Below are 12,347 nucleotides of genomic sequence, written 5' to 3'. Positions count from 1 at the left end.
AGCTATATCATTACAGAGGATTTCTAACTGGATTTCAGGATGCATCTCAGAATGCTACAAAACAGCGAAGCTCCCCCATCCTGGGCGTATCACAGCTCACCTCACGTGGACACAAGCTGCCTCCTCGACATCCTTATTGGATGTTCCACTACAAGACATCTACAGGGCACCAACTTGGAGTTCCATCCATACTTTGACATCACACTATGCTCTAACTCGAGCAGCAATGGTGGATGCAGCTATAGGAACAGCAGTACTACAAACCTCTCTGCTGCCAGTTTCCTCACACCATCTTCCGGTCTGAATGTGCTGTTTGAGAGTCCCCCAGGTATGGAATACACATAGGGACCAGCACTTGAAGAAGAAATGAAGATTACTGGCTGTAATTGGAGGTTCCTTGAGATGTGTGGTCCCTATCTGTATTCCACTAGCCACCTTCTATCCCCTCTGCTTTGGATCTAGTTGGATTGCAGTAAGAAGAGGAACTGGAATGGCGTCAACCCACACTGCCTCTTATAGTCTCAGTCAGGAGCATGAGGAGAGTTACTGCGCATGTGTGGGTCAATGGAGACTGCTTTGAAGAATTTCTGGACTCAGGCACGTGGTGTGCATGCGTACCCATGTGTGGAATACAGATAGGGACCACGCATCTCAAAGAACCTCCAGTTGCAGTAAGTAGCCTCTGCTTACCTCTCCCACCTTGTTTCTCTAATATCCTGTGACCAACACAGCTACAACTACATTGTGTATCCCAGTGATGATGTGACGCTTAAATTGTTCAGTATGCTCTGGGAACCTTTGGAAAGCCCCATGTAAGTGGAAATAGTTACTTATGGTAAAGTCTGATCAAAATATTTTTTTAAAAATGGGGACTACAATTTGGCAAAGTAGTCACAAAATTAAAAAGAATTTGTTGTGCAGCATTAGTAGATTCCCTAGTCGTCCTTCCAGATGTCACAAAATACATTCAGATCTGAAACTCGGCATAATTCAGTGGGATGCTAGAAAATAAATATTGATCCAGATTCTCTGGTATGCCCTGGGTGCTTTGTGCTGCTTTAGCAAGGTGAAAGCAGCCTGTAAACCCAGATTAATTGTTCCCCCTTTAACAGTTGCTTTGCACAGAACATACCACGGAATCTGGCTGATCATCATTATTAACTGCACTCTAGAATTGCTTGTATACTTCACATAAGACACATGAGGGCAACACTGCTCCATCTAGGGAAATTGCTTTGAGCTTGAAGAGTAGCATACTGTGCAGTGGTGTTGAACTGCAAAACAAGCCCTCTCTAGATTTGTGATTTTTACTGGCTGTGCATTCATTAGGTGAGGTGTTGCACTCCTCCCCCACAACACAAAACCCTCCCCTAGACTTGAGACTGGCCAGTGTTGCCAACTTAAATAGTAGTGAGGACTGAAGCCTGAGCCTGCCCCAGTCCCACTGCCCTAGGTGAGGGGACCAAAGCCCCAGCCCCGCTGCCCTGGGCGGGGGGCCTGTAAACTGAGCCCTGCCACCGATGGCCGAAGCTGAAACCCTGAGGCTTTGGCTTCAGCCACAGGTGGTTGGGCTCAAGCTTCAGCCCCGGACCCCAGCAAGTCTAAACCAGCCCTAGTGATCCCATTAAAACAGGTTTGCGACCCGCTTTGGGGTCCTGACCCACAGTTTGAGAACCACTGATATAGTGCATGCTTGGCTACTCGGCAAGTTTTCCCCCAGCTATCAAGAAGAAATAGCATTTTTTAATGCTGATCTCATAACTCATGGCATATTGCTGTCACACAGTATCTCCATGAGGCTTTAATGGGGCAGACTGTGCCGTGTCTGACAGGATGCAGCTGCCAGTCACAGCATCTGTGATTTTGGAGGTGTAACCAATTTGTGTGTGAATGAGCAAGTGGCTCAACAATTGTGCAGACTTCAAGGAGCTTCAGAAAGTAGCCTCCTCCAATCACAGCCTTTTCTCCTTCTCCTGTGGTCTGAACTTTAAGAAGACCACTTCTTGCAGGGAAACCCCACCGCCTCCCATCTTGGGAGACAGAAGGGGATATTTCGCATAAACCTCATGTCTCACATTTAAGCAAGAAGATGGTTGGTTTCATAACCTTTTTGCCAGGTTGACTAACTGGTTCTTGCTCTCCCCCTGCCAGGCATTGTGATCATGATGACCCTCTGTGATGAAGTGAATATTTATGAATTCCTCCCTTCCAAACGACAGACAGACATCTGCCACTATTACCAGAAATACCATGACCGCGCCTGCACCATGGGTGCTTACCATCCACTGCTGTTTGAGAAAAACTTGGTGAAGCGTGTTAACCAAGGCCAAAATGAGTTAATTTACACTCATGGGAAAGTGACTTTGCCCGGCTTCAGAAACATGCACTGTTAGCAACTCAACTTCTACTGTGCATAGATACTTCTGTTGATTTTCAAAGCACTTTTAGAAGGATATTGTTGAGATTTTTAGGCCTAAACATTGATGTGCCTTGGCAGTTCTTCCATGACGCACCCCTTACATTAAGGATTCCTGTGATGCAACTTCTCCGATCTGTACAATAGCAGAAAGCATTACACATCCTCCACCACAATTATCCAATATCTGCTGTGTGAACCTCCAATCAGATTAGTAGGTCTGATCGTCTGAGGGGCTGAGTATCCTTCAGCTGCAGTTGGCCACCTGAGTTTTCTTCTGTGCAGTTAAACCAACGTACTGCTGGTGTCACTCCGCTGAACTCCGTGAACAGCAGAAAATTTGGCCCCTTTTAATAAAGAGTGGCTAAAAATAATCCCATGGTTCTTGATTCCTTAAAGACAGGCCTACGATTATGGACCCACTGTCAAGTTTGCCTGCTAAGATAGGCAGTAGTTCAACAAGTTAAAATCTATGACTTGCATTATCGTCCTACCAACCTTGAGAAACAGTCCTTTATATCCTGGAATTGTGATGGTGATTGTGTCCAATCAAAGAGGAAGTGTTCAGTGTTGATTTGTTTTGGAATTTTTACCTTTTTAAAAGTTATGATGTTCAGTGAATTACTAAATTGAATTTAAATGTCTGATGATCACTCAGCACTGTTTGTTCAATGTAGCATCCTCTTGGGGACACAGGATATTTTAATTCCAAATCATTTTGGGGAAGACTTTTGAAAGGCATAAATGGCAGTTTGCAATTGTAATGAGGGTTGGTGCCTAATTGCCATTTGTGCCCTGTGAAAGTCTCCCCATTAGTAATTTAGGACAATAATACCATATAGTCACAGGCAACTAAATAAGCCTTGGGGCTTCTAGCCAGGTGCAAACCAGTTCTCCCCTTCTAGGTTTCATCAGCTATCCAAGTTGACCTTTGTTAGATATTCCTGACATTTAGATAGTCAGTCAGTCTCTCTCTCTCTCTCTCACACACACACACACACACACAGATACCCCCCCCCCACACACACACACACAGAGATACACCCTTTCCAAGTGTGCAGAGAATGAGCACATTACACTAGCTCTTGAAATAGCAGCTAGGAATGGGGAGCTGCACTCTGCTCTTCAAGCCAGTCCAAAAGGGAGGGGGGCAGAGCTTTGACTCCTTCCTGCCCCATTGATGTGATTTTTGTCCCCAGAGCTCATGAAAGGAGTAGTTGTTTAGATTTCCCCCAATCATAGTTCTTCTTTCGTCTGTGCAGAGGGGTCACCTCGGTTGTCTCCCTTCCCTCTGTTCACCTATTCCAGATCCACTACCCCTTTTCTCATGATTCTGATTCATAGGATCTTCGCTTCCAAGCTGAAGCCACCGGGTCAGACTCTTCTGTTGTGTACACTGGTGTAACCCTACTCAGGTCCGTGGCATTGTGCCAGTGCTGGAACACCTGATAGGAAGTACAAATGCTCAACAGTTAATATGATGTTTGCTGATCCTACCTACATATATGACAAAGTCGATATTATTTAACTTTCAGTCGGTAATGTCATATATCTGTTTTTGAATGGTATGGGTTTTAATGGTTTTAGTTGCAGAAAATAGATGCTAATTTTGCTGTCCATAATATGCATCCCTGTGGTAGGAAAACAGTTGCACAGCAACAGACTTTGTCTCCATTGTGAAGAACCCACTGGGTTAAATTCTGCCTTCTGTTAAACTTGTATTGTATGACCCACTGGATTCATGGGAGAGCTTGGCCACCACTGATCTGGATCTACAGAGGAACCCTTGCATTCCATGTGGAGACCAGTTGACTTTAGCGGGACTCTGTGCAGATCCAGTTGTGAGATCAGGGCTTAACCGAATAAGGTACCAGTGAGAAAATTTGCATCATGGTACTTGTAAAATGAGAATTCCTGTTGTTTTTAATAAAACCTTTTGAAGACATTGGCTCAGATTCTGATCTCCATAAACCAGTGTAAATCTAAAGGGACTACAGTGGGTTTACACCAGTGTATATGAAATCAGAATCTGGTCCAACATTTAAAGAATGTTTTTTTAAATGTGTGTACAGCTCTGCAAAGGCTGTGTCGGGATAATAGTGAGTTCCGATCTGTGACTCATTACCAATTTCCATTGTTGTACAGAATGAAACTATCAAGCTGTTTGAATTAATTCTGTAGCGGTATTTTAAATTTTATGTGGAAGTACAAAACTCAGCATTTTAAAAAATGTTCTGAACACTGATCTTTTAAAATAGTTTGAAATAATACTGAAGGATCCAAAGAAGATGTACAATTTGTAATAGTGTCTTTTTTTTTTAAAGAGATGGTCTCTGTGTCATTTTTAAATTAAACTAACATCAGGATATTAAACGTTGTGTAATTTCTCCCCCTCCTTTTCCTACCTTCCATGTATGGCTTTGCAAAAGTTTGAGAGAAGGAATAATTCAGAAGAGACATAGCAAACATTCCCTCACCACTCTACTGTATTACTCACTGTAGAAATCAAAGGATGTATTGGGATGCTGCAAATAGTGTGACAGTTCAGCTTGCCAAGTTGCATCTTCAGTGAATAGGAGAAAGAATTTGAATAACGGTTATTACACGATATTTGCTGACAACTCCAGGTCAACAAGGATTTTTTGGGACACTATGTAACAACTTCAGCACACAGAGACAGAATTCAATTTTCTCCTAGCACCACCTCCACCCCAACCAAGATGACAACATAGTATCAAAACAAGACAACACCACTAAGGTAAAGATACAGCACCACCTGTTGGTGGAGGTGCTGCCTGCACTGATCATTACACTGCCTTTGCACTCCAGTCTCAAACTGGACCTTGTATGAAAGGGAGTACCTGTAACATGGTGGCTTTTTTTTAAAAAAAAATATGGCCAAATGTTTACCAATTCCATTGCTGCTGAAGTTCTTATTTCAGAATCTGCTTGAATTAATCTTTCAGATAACTCCATTCCACTCCCATCTTTCTTGCTGACATCCCTGTCTGTCTAGTAGAAAGTCTGCTGGAGCTCTGAGAGGTGCACGGGTAGTGTCCACAAAACTACACTCCATTACTAGATGCAGCTCACTTTCTTACATGTGACTGGCTGGCTCTGTGGATGTTGGGTGAGCAAGGTAGAGCCCCAGCCCATCTTCCTCCTTGCTGACTTTGAGTGGGAGCAGGGAGGCAGCTCCCTGAACACAGACTGAAATTCTGTCTGGTATTTACAGGCCAAATAAATGGGGAAAGCTCCTTACACCTCCTTTTCCCCAGGTTTGAGCAGAACCACAGGCCAGGTCCTGGGGATTCCCATCCCATCCTCTGTGTTTCTTGTGGGGCAGTAGAACATTTACAGGTGACCAGACGCAATCTAGCCTCCTCATGCTATTTCAGAGCTTAATTCTGCCTCTGTTACTCATGTTTAGAGGTATGTCACTAAGCAAGCAGCCCCACTGAAGTCGGTGGGACTAGCTGTGTGCTAAAATACTCCTCCATGAATGAGGGAGGCAGAATTAGACCCTTATTTGTCATATATAACTATTTGAAACAGGGTGTGCTGTCTCTGTAAACTCAAGCCTGGAGCCAGCCCAGCATAGCAAGGGAATTCTGAGAGATGTGATTCCCAGTTCTTATGGGAATTGTAGATGAAGAGCAAGGCCTGCTGGGAAAGGGAAAGCTGGATATAAGAAGTAAGGGGTAGAACACGATAGAGGCTAGATGTGTTGTGGGCCTTTAGAGAGAAAGGAACATCCTGACAGGAATAGGACCTGCCTTGGTTCTTGGGGAAAAGGCTGCTGGTGAATGTCTCCAGTGAGGTAGCAAGTGGGTTCTGGAGGGGATCGTCCTAATGCAGCCTGGGAGGGGACCATCTGGTAAGCAAAGTAGTACTGAGCATGACAGAGGCAAAATTAGGCCCTTCGTCTATGACAATCCATACAGTGCCCTTACTTCCTGCCAACTGACCTTCATCCCACAAAATCAATCATTTTGCCGCTGATTCAGTGAAAGCAGGAGCCAGCCCCATAAGGTCATCTCACCTGAGTGAAGGTTTGCAGAATCAGCTGCATTTGAATTTTGGAAATACAGACTTTGCGTGAATTAAACAAAGTGGTTGAGTAGCACAGTGTTAGGGCCCCTCACAATCATCTCCGGGTACCTACATTCAAATCTAGTATAAATTCCAAAAAGAAAAGGAGTACTTGTGGCACCTTAGAGACGAACAAATTTATTTGAGCATGAGCTTTCGTGAGCTACAGCTCACTTCGTCGGATGCATCCACTGTATGCACTCTAAGGTGCCACAAGTACTCCTTTTCTTTTTGCGAATACAGACTAACACGGCTGTTACTCTGAAACCTATAAATTCCAAGTGTCTTTTAAGTTGTGTATCAGTAAGAGCCAAATCTGTCTTACTAACAGGTTCTTTGCAGGATCCATAAACCTTCGTTGCTCAGCGATTACCGTCGTCTCAGTCAAAACCAGAATGTAAAACAACTCATCCCTTGGCGAAGCAAAAAGAGAGCTGTGTCAAAGGTAATAGCTATCTGAATCATCCAGTACTATGAAAGAGACTTCACAATCTTCAGGAGGAATCCCATAAAAGCTTCAGTGGAGATGGAAGCCAACCGGATTTTTCCACATGCTCCACCACTGTATCTCTGTCCAAGTAGAAGCCTGAGAGGGGCAGCCTAGTAATTAGATCTAAGCTGCTTTTATCTAGCCCACTTCTGAGTCTTTCTACTGAAAAGTGTCTCAGATACCAGCTCCTTTATTTCCTCTGCCTCTCCCTGAAGATGCAACTGTTCCATGGCCATAGCAGATATTACGCTTCATGGATTACTTGCAAGTGAAAACTTTCCTGGTGAAACTCTTCCACTGCACTGGTCAGCACCTAAATGACACTTAGCTGCCATATTAGATGCTCCACCTATTATTACAGACTTTAATAAAGCAATGCTTGCACATGACAAGCACTTCAGCCAGCCAGCAAATAGCGTTCTTAGATACTATTATTTCTGTGGGCGCAAAATCCCCTGAAGAGCAGCTGGATGGGTATGCAATTGCATTATGTGAATTAGTCTCTACTAGCAATTTTGAGAGCCTATCTCTCTGTGGATTAAAAAAGTAGTTGAAATGACCTATAATTCTAAAACTAGAAAGCCTGCAACTGGAGAAAGATTAACCCTTCATAAGACTGGATTCGTTAAAAGAATTGACGCATCCATTAAAGTTGTGAGATTGCTATTCCCTGCACAAGCTAGTGCTGCCAATCCAGTGTTCATGCCAGTACATCGTAATAAGAGATCATCCCCATATTTAGTAAGTAAGCAAAAATACAAACTCTATTACAAAAAAAAATCTTGTTTTAGATGTCCGGAGTGTGGGGTGACTTTCCATTAGGATTTCGTACAAACCCCAGTTTTAGATGCATTGAATCCTTAAACTAAAGCAGTACTTACTTCAGAGGTCAGTGAAGATGTAGTGAGTGCTACAGTTGCCTAGATAGGGTGGATAGAGTGGTAAAGAAACTACAGTTGCGTTTCCTTCATGAACCATAAGTGATTTAGAAAGAACTGGTATTGGGGGGAAAAAGGTAGCATTAGCATGCTACTGAGCAGAGTAACATTGAATTTCCTTACTGTGGATTATTAATTTTCAGGACCAATCACCACCCACTAATTACAATGTTCACTCTAAAAGTTCAGCAAGGAATTGTTCAGTGGGTAACGAAGTTAACTGATTTGAGTTTACAGACTGTGTGTGTGGATCTAAAAAAAACCTCACTGGCCTTAGTGAGAATTGCAGCCTGTGAACTCAGTGAATTGCAGTCAATGAGGTGCCTGAACTTTCAGTATATAAACTATTATAATAATCCACTCTGAAAGCTTTTTCCATTCAGCTGAAAGCCATATTGGTTTGTTTCTGAGCAGTGGTTAGGACAGGACTTTTGATCACCAGCTGTGACGCAGCTATAGTCAGAGGACCTGTGTCAATTTACAGAGAATTTGATGTTTTTCACAGATCCGTGCATATAGAATGGCACCTAACACAGGAAGTGCTAGATGATGCCTTGGAATGTCATTAGATCTGTGCGATCACTGATCTTTTTAATTTCATCCACATGAAAGTGTGAAGCTCTTTTAAAATACCGAGGTAATGTTTCATGTTATATTAATGCTGCTGGTTTTAGGCTAACTATTACGTACTTGTATTCTCCGGCACTACATGGTTTCATTCTTCCAGAACTTGGAAACCTGATGCATTCATTCCCACTTGAAATCAGGAATGCGTGACCTCAGGTTTGAAGTCATGCCCTATGATTGATAAATGATATCCCAACACAGATATTTCACTGGCTTTGCCCTAAAAATGGGAGTATGTTTGTTTCAGATAACAAACAGTGATGATTTAAAGAGGCTTGTGATGCTGCTCACTGCAGAGAGACAGAGCACGCTATTTGAGAAGCAAAAAAAGGGAAGCCCTACATGTTTAGACAGAGTTATCTGTAGTATAAAGACAAACTCACTAGCCAGTAGGGGTCATTTCCCCTGCCATATGCCTTGGGTCTGATTCTCCCCTGCTCTGCATCTTGTAAAGTCATTTACACCTGTGTGAAGTGGGTGTAACACTATCATCTGCTTTGGAAACCTTTTCAGCCACTTTACACTGGTATGAGTGATGACACAAGGTGCAGACCAAAAGACTCAGGCCATTTATACCTGTGCAGAGGGTGTAAAATGCTAAAATTATTCTGATTTGGAGAGTCAGGCACAGTAAGTCTTGATTTACTGTATCTTCACTGTATAGAAACCCATCTGTATGGAAATTAGTGATACAATTTTGTAACTAACCATCAAGCTCTACAGAAGTATTCATCATTTCTGCTGTTGTCTCTTTTCTTTGGGCCCCTTGTCACATTACACCCTACAGCACTGCTGACCAGCATTTGAAGCACTCCTGGTTGGATCTGTGTGTCATTTTAAGATGCCCTCCCAAGAGGCTTTTAGAACTCTAGGCCAGAACTTCACCAGGTATCAATCTGCATGTCTTCACTGAAGTGAACGTTTCAGTGGTGTGCTATGCTGCCATAGACCAGCTGAGGATCTGGTGCTCCACCCTGGCTACAGCACTCAACTTGAAAAAGGAAAAACTCAACATCTCAGAATTACTGTGCATTATACTGCAAGTAACTTGGTGGATGTTTAGTAGCTTCTAGCACAAGCCAAATTCTGCTCTTGGCTTATATTGCTTAAACAGTAGTAACATGCTACTAAAAAAATATCAAGACAGACCTTGGCCCAGAAGGCTAGCGGTCTAAAAATCAGCACAGGGTTGAAAGTAAGAAAATTATTCTTTAAGAGCAGAATGTGTAAAGACACAGGGCCCATAGCCTCAACTGGTGTAAGCTGGTGTACCTCTACTGATGCAGAAAATGCTGATTTATTCTGGTTAAGGATCTGGCCCATTTTAAATATCATCATCTGGAAAAAATGGATACTACTCAGCTCCTTGGGAACTGCCAGCATCAAGCATTGCTCTGTATACTGTATAAAGAGCTATTTTTGTTACACCGTAGATATGCCCAATGCCTTACAAAAAGCATGAAGTCGAAACAAGATCCCTGTTCTGAGGAGCTTACAGACACATTAGATGAGCCAAGAGTTCAGGGGTCTGGGGACTAGATTTGCAAGGGAATAAACATAGGAAGAAGTCCCAGAAGAAGTGGGTTTTGAAGACAAGGTGTTTGGCACACAGAGTGGAAAGCTGTTCCATGCATAAGTGGTGGCAGGAAGAAGAGATGATGTTGAGAATGGACAATAGAGTAAAGCAGTTAACCTATTTCCAGGTGCAGGATTGAAAAGGTAGAGGACATGAAGGTACAGAAATGTATTATACAGTGTTATTGTTCTTGTGGTAACTTGATTAGTATAGCATTTCAAGTTCAAGATCTACCATCTTTTTGATCCTCCACCCCTTTATGATAGTGTTATACATTAGCAATATGGTAAGATGCAGGAGTGATGGAACAGAAAACAGGCTCTGGCTCAGATAAAAAGTTCCATCTAGTTCAGATAAATAGGATCGAGCTGCTTTCTGACCCTGTGGGGTTTGTTATAAATTTTGTTAAATCTGATTGTGATGCTGGCAGACCGGCTGCCAGCTCATGCTAAGGCCCCAGGCCTCACTGAACCCTGACTAATGCATAGCTGGAAACCAGTCTGGCTCACCTGTGTATTGGTGTTGTTAAAATAAATATTAGAGTTGTAAGGATGTGTTTGGTGTGTACACTTTATGAATAGCTTCTAGGATGCTGCAGGTATTGGTCTTGCTTATCTGTACCTCGTGTTATAAGGTAATAGCAAATGTTTGCATTGTAAACCTCCATAAATGTGTAACTCCTCAAAAAGGAGTTACACTAATGCAAATGCTGGCTTCCTACGGAAGATGTTAAGTCCTGCCCAACATGAAGGTCTTTGAAACCAAATGAGCCATAATACATCAAAGAACAAAGACTTTGTTAATTGCATTCCTCATCCCGTCAGCTTGGACTCTGGGGAGAAGGGGATAAAAATCTCTGACAAGGAGAAACTTGTTTCTTTTTGCTGCTTGGACTCTAAAGGGGCAAGAATCACTTAGCATAAGCAAAAGGCCCCCAGCTGTTTAGCTTGAGTTAGCCCTAAAGGACATATAAAGTTTGCTTATTATAGAAGTTTTTATTACCTTTTGGAACCTAAGACTGCAACTCATTTGCCTGTGTATGTTACCTGCTTTAACTTTGTAAATAACTCTCATTTCTTTTTTCTAGTTAATAAATCTTTACTTAGTTTACTACAGAATTGGCTACAGGCAGTGTCTTTCACACTTGTTACTTGGTTGGTGAAATCTAATTATAGAACATACAACAAATTTGGGGTTTGTGCTCTGCTCTTTGACAGTCTGCCCTGAAGTTGACACTTGTGCTCTTGACCCACTCCAGACAGCATGCCACTGATTAGAAGGGAGGGTTCTTCTGACAGAGAATTAATAATTTTTCAAAAAGAAAAGGAGTACTTGTGGCACCTTAGAGACTAACCAATTTATTTTAGCATAAGCTTTCGTGAGCTACAGCTCACTTCAGGATGCATCCGATGAAGTGAGCTGTAGCTCACGAAAGCTCATGCTCAAATAAATTGGTTAGTCTCTAAGGTGCCACAAGTACTCCTTTTCTTTTTGCGAATACAGACTAACACGGCTGCTACTCTGAAACCAATAATTTTTCAGAGACTTTAAAAGACATAAGAACGTAAGAATAGCCATACTGGGTCAGACCAGTGGTCCATCTTGCTCAGTATCCTGTCTCTAACAGTGACCAGTGCCAGCTGCTTCAGAGGGTCTGAACAGAACAGGGCAATATCAAGTGATCTATCCACTGTTGTCCACTCGCAGCTTCCAGCAATTCCAGGTTTAGGGACAATTGGGGCATGGGGTTGCATCCCTGACCATCTTGGCTAATAGCTATTGATGGACTTATCCTCCATGAACTTATCTAATTCTTTTTTGAACCCAGTTATACTTCTGGCCTTCACAACAACCTCTGGCAAGGAGTTCTACAGGTTGACTGTGCATTGTGTGAAGAAATACTTCATTTTGTTTGTTTTAAACCTGCTGCCTATTAATTTAATCAAGTGACTCCGAGTTCTTGTATTATATGAAAGGGTAAATAACACTTCACTATTCACTTTTTCCACACCAGTCATGATTTTATAGACCTCTATCATATCACCCTTAATCACCTCTTTTCAAAACTGAACAGTTCCAGTCTTTTTAATCTCTCCTTGCATGGAAGCTGTTTCATACCTCTCATAATTTCTTTGGTCCTTCTCTGTACCTTTCCCAAAACAAATATATCCTTCTTTGAGATCAGACAACCAGAACTGCATGCAGTAT

The 12,347-nt window shown here is 42.5% G+C and overlaps 1 protein-coding gene across 10 annotated transcripts in view; it reads left to right on the top strand.

Annotated features, from left to right (window-relative positions):
- The window catches only part of ST6GAL1 (ST6 beta-galactoside alpha-2,6-sialyltransferase 1), a 110,278-nt gene extending 98,828 nt beyond the window's left edge, over nucleotides 1-11,450 (top strand). For 9 of the 10 annotated variants that reach the window (XM_073360039.1, XM_073360035.1, XM_073360036.1 and 6 more), the window contains one exon: nucleotides 2,152-4,789. In XM_073360039.1, coding sequence (XP_073216140.1) covers nucleotides 2,152-2,393 — 242 coding nt within the window. In that variant the 3' untranslated portion in view covers nucleotides 2,394-4,789. Of the gene's footprint in view, nucleotides 1-2,151; nucleotides 4,790-6,839 lie in introns of those variants that run through there. The other variant, XM_073360043.1, reaches the window with a different exon arrangement.
- The last annotated feature ends 897 nt before the right edge of the window (nucleotides 11,451-12,347 follow it).

This window comes from Lepidochelys kempii, chromosome 9, assembly GCF_965140265.1.
Source record: "Lepidochelys kempii isolate rLepKem1 chromosome 9, rLepKem1.hap2, whole genome shotgun sequence".
Taxonomy (NCBI): Eukaryota; Metazoa; Chordata; order Testudines; family Cheloniidae; genus Lepidochelys; species Lepidochelys kempii.
This window is presented reverse-complemented; position numbering and strand designations above follow the sequence as displayed.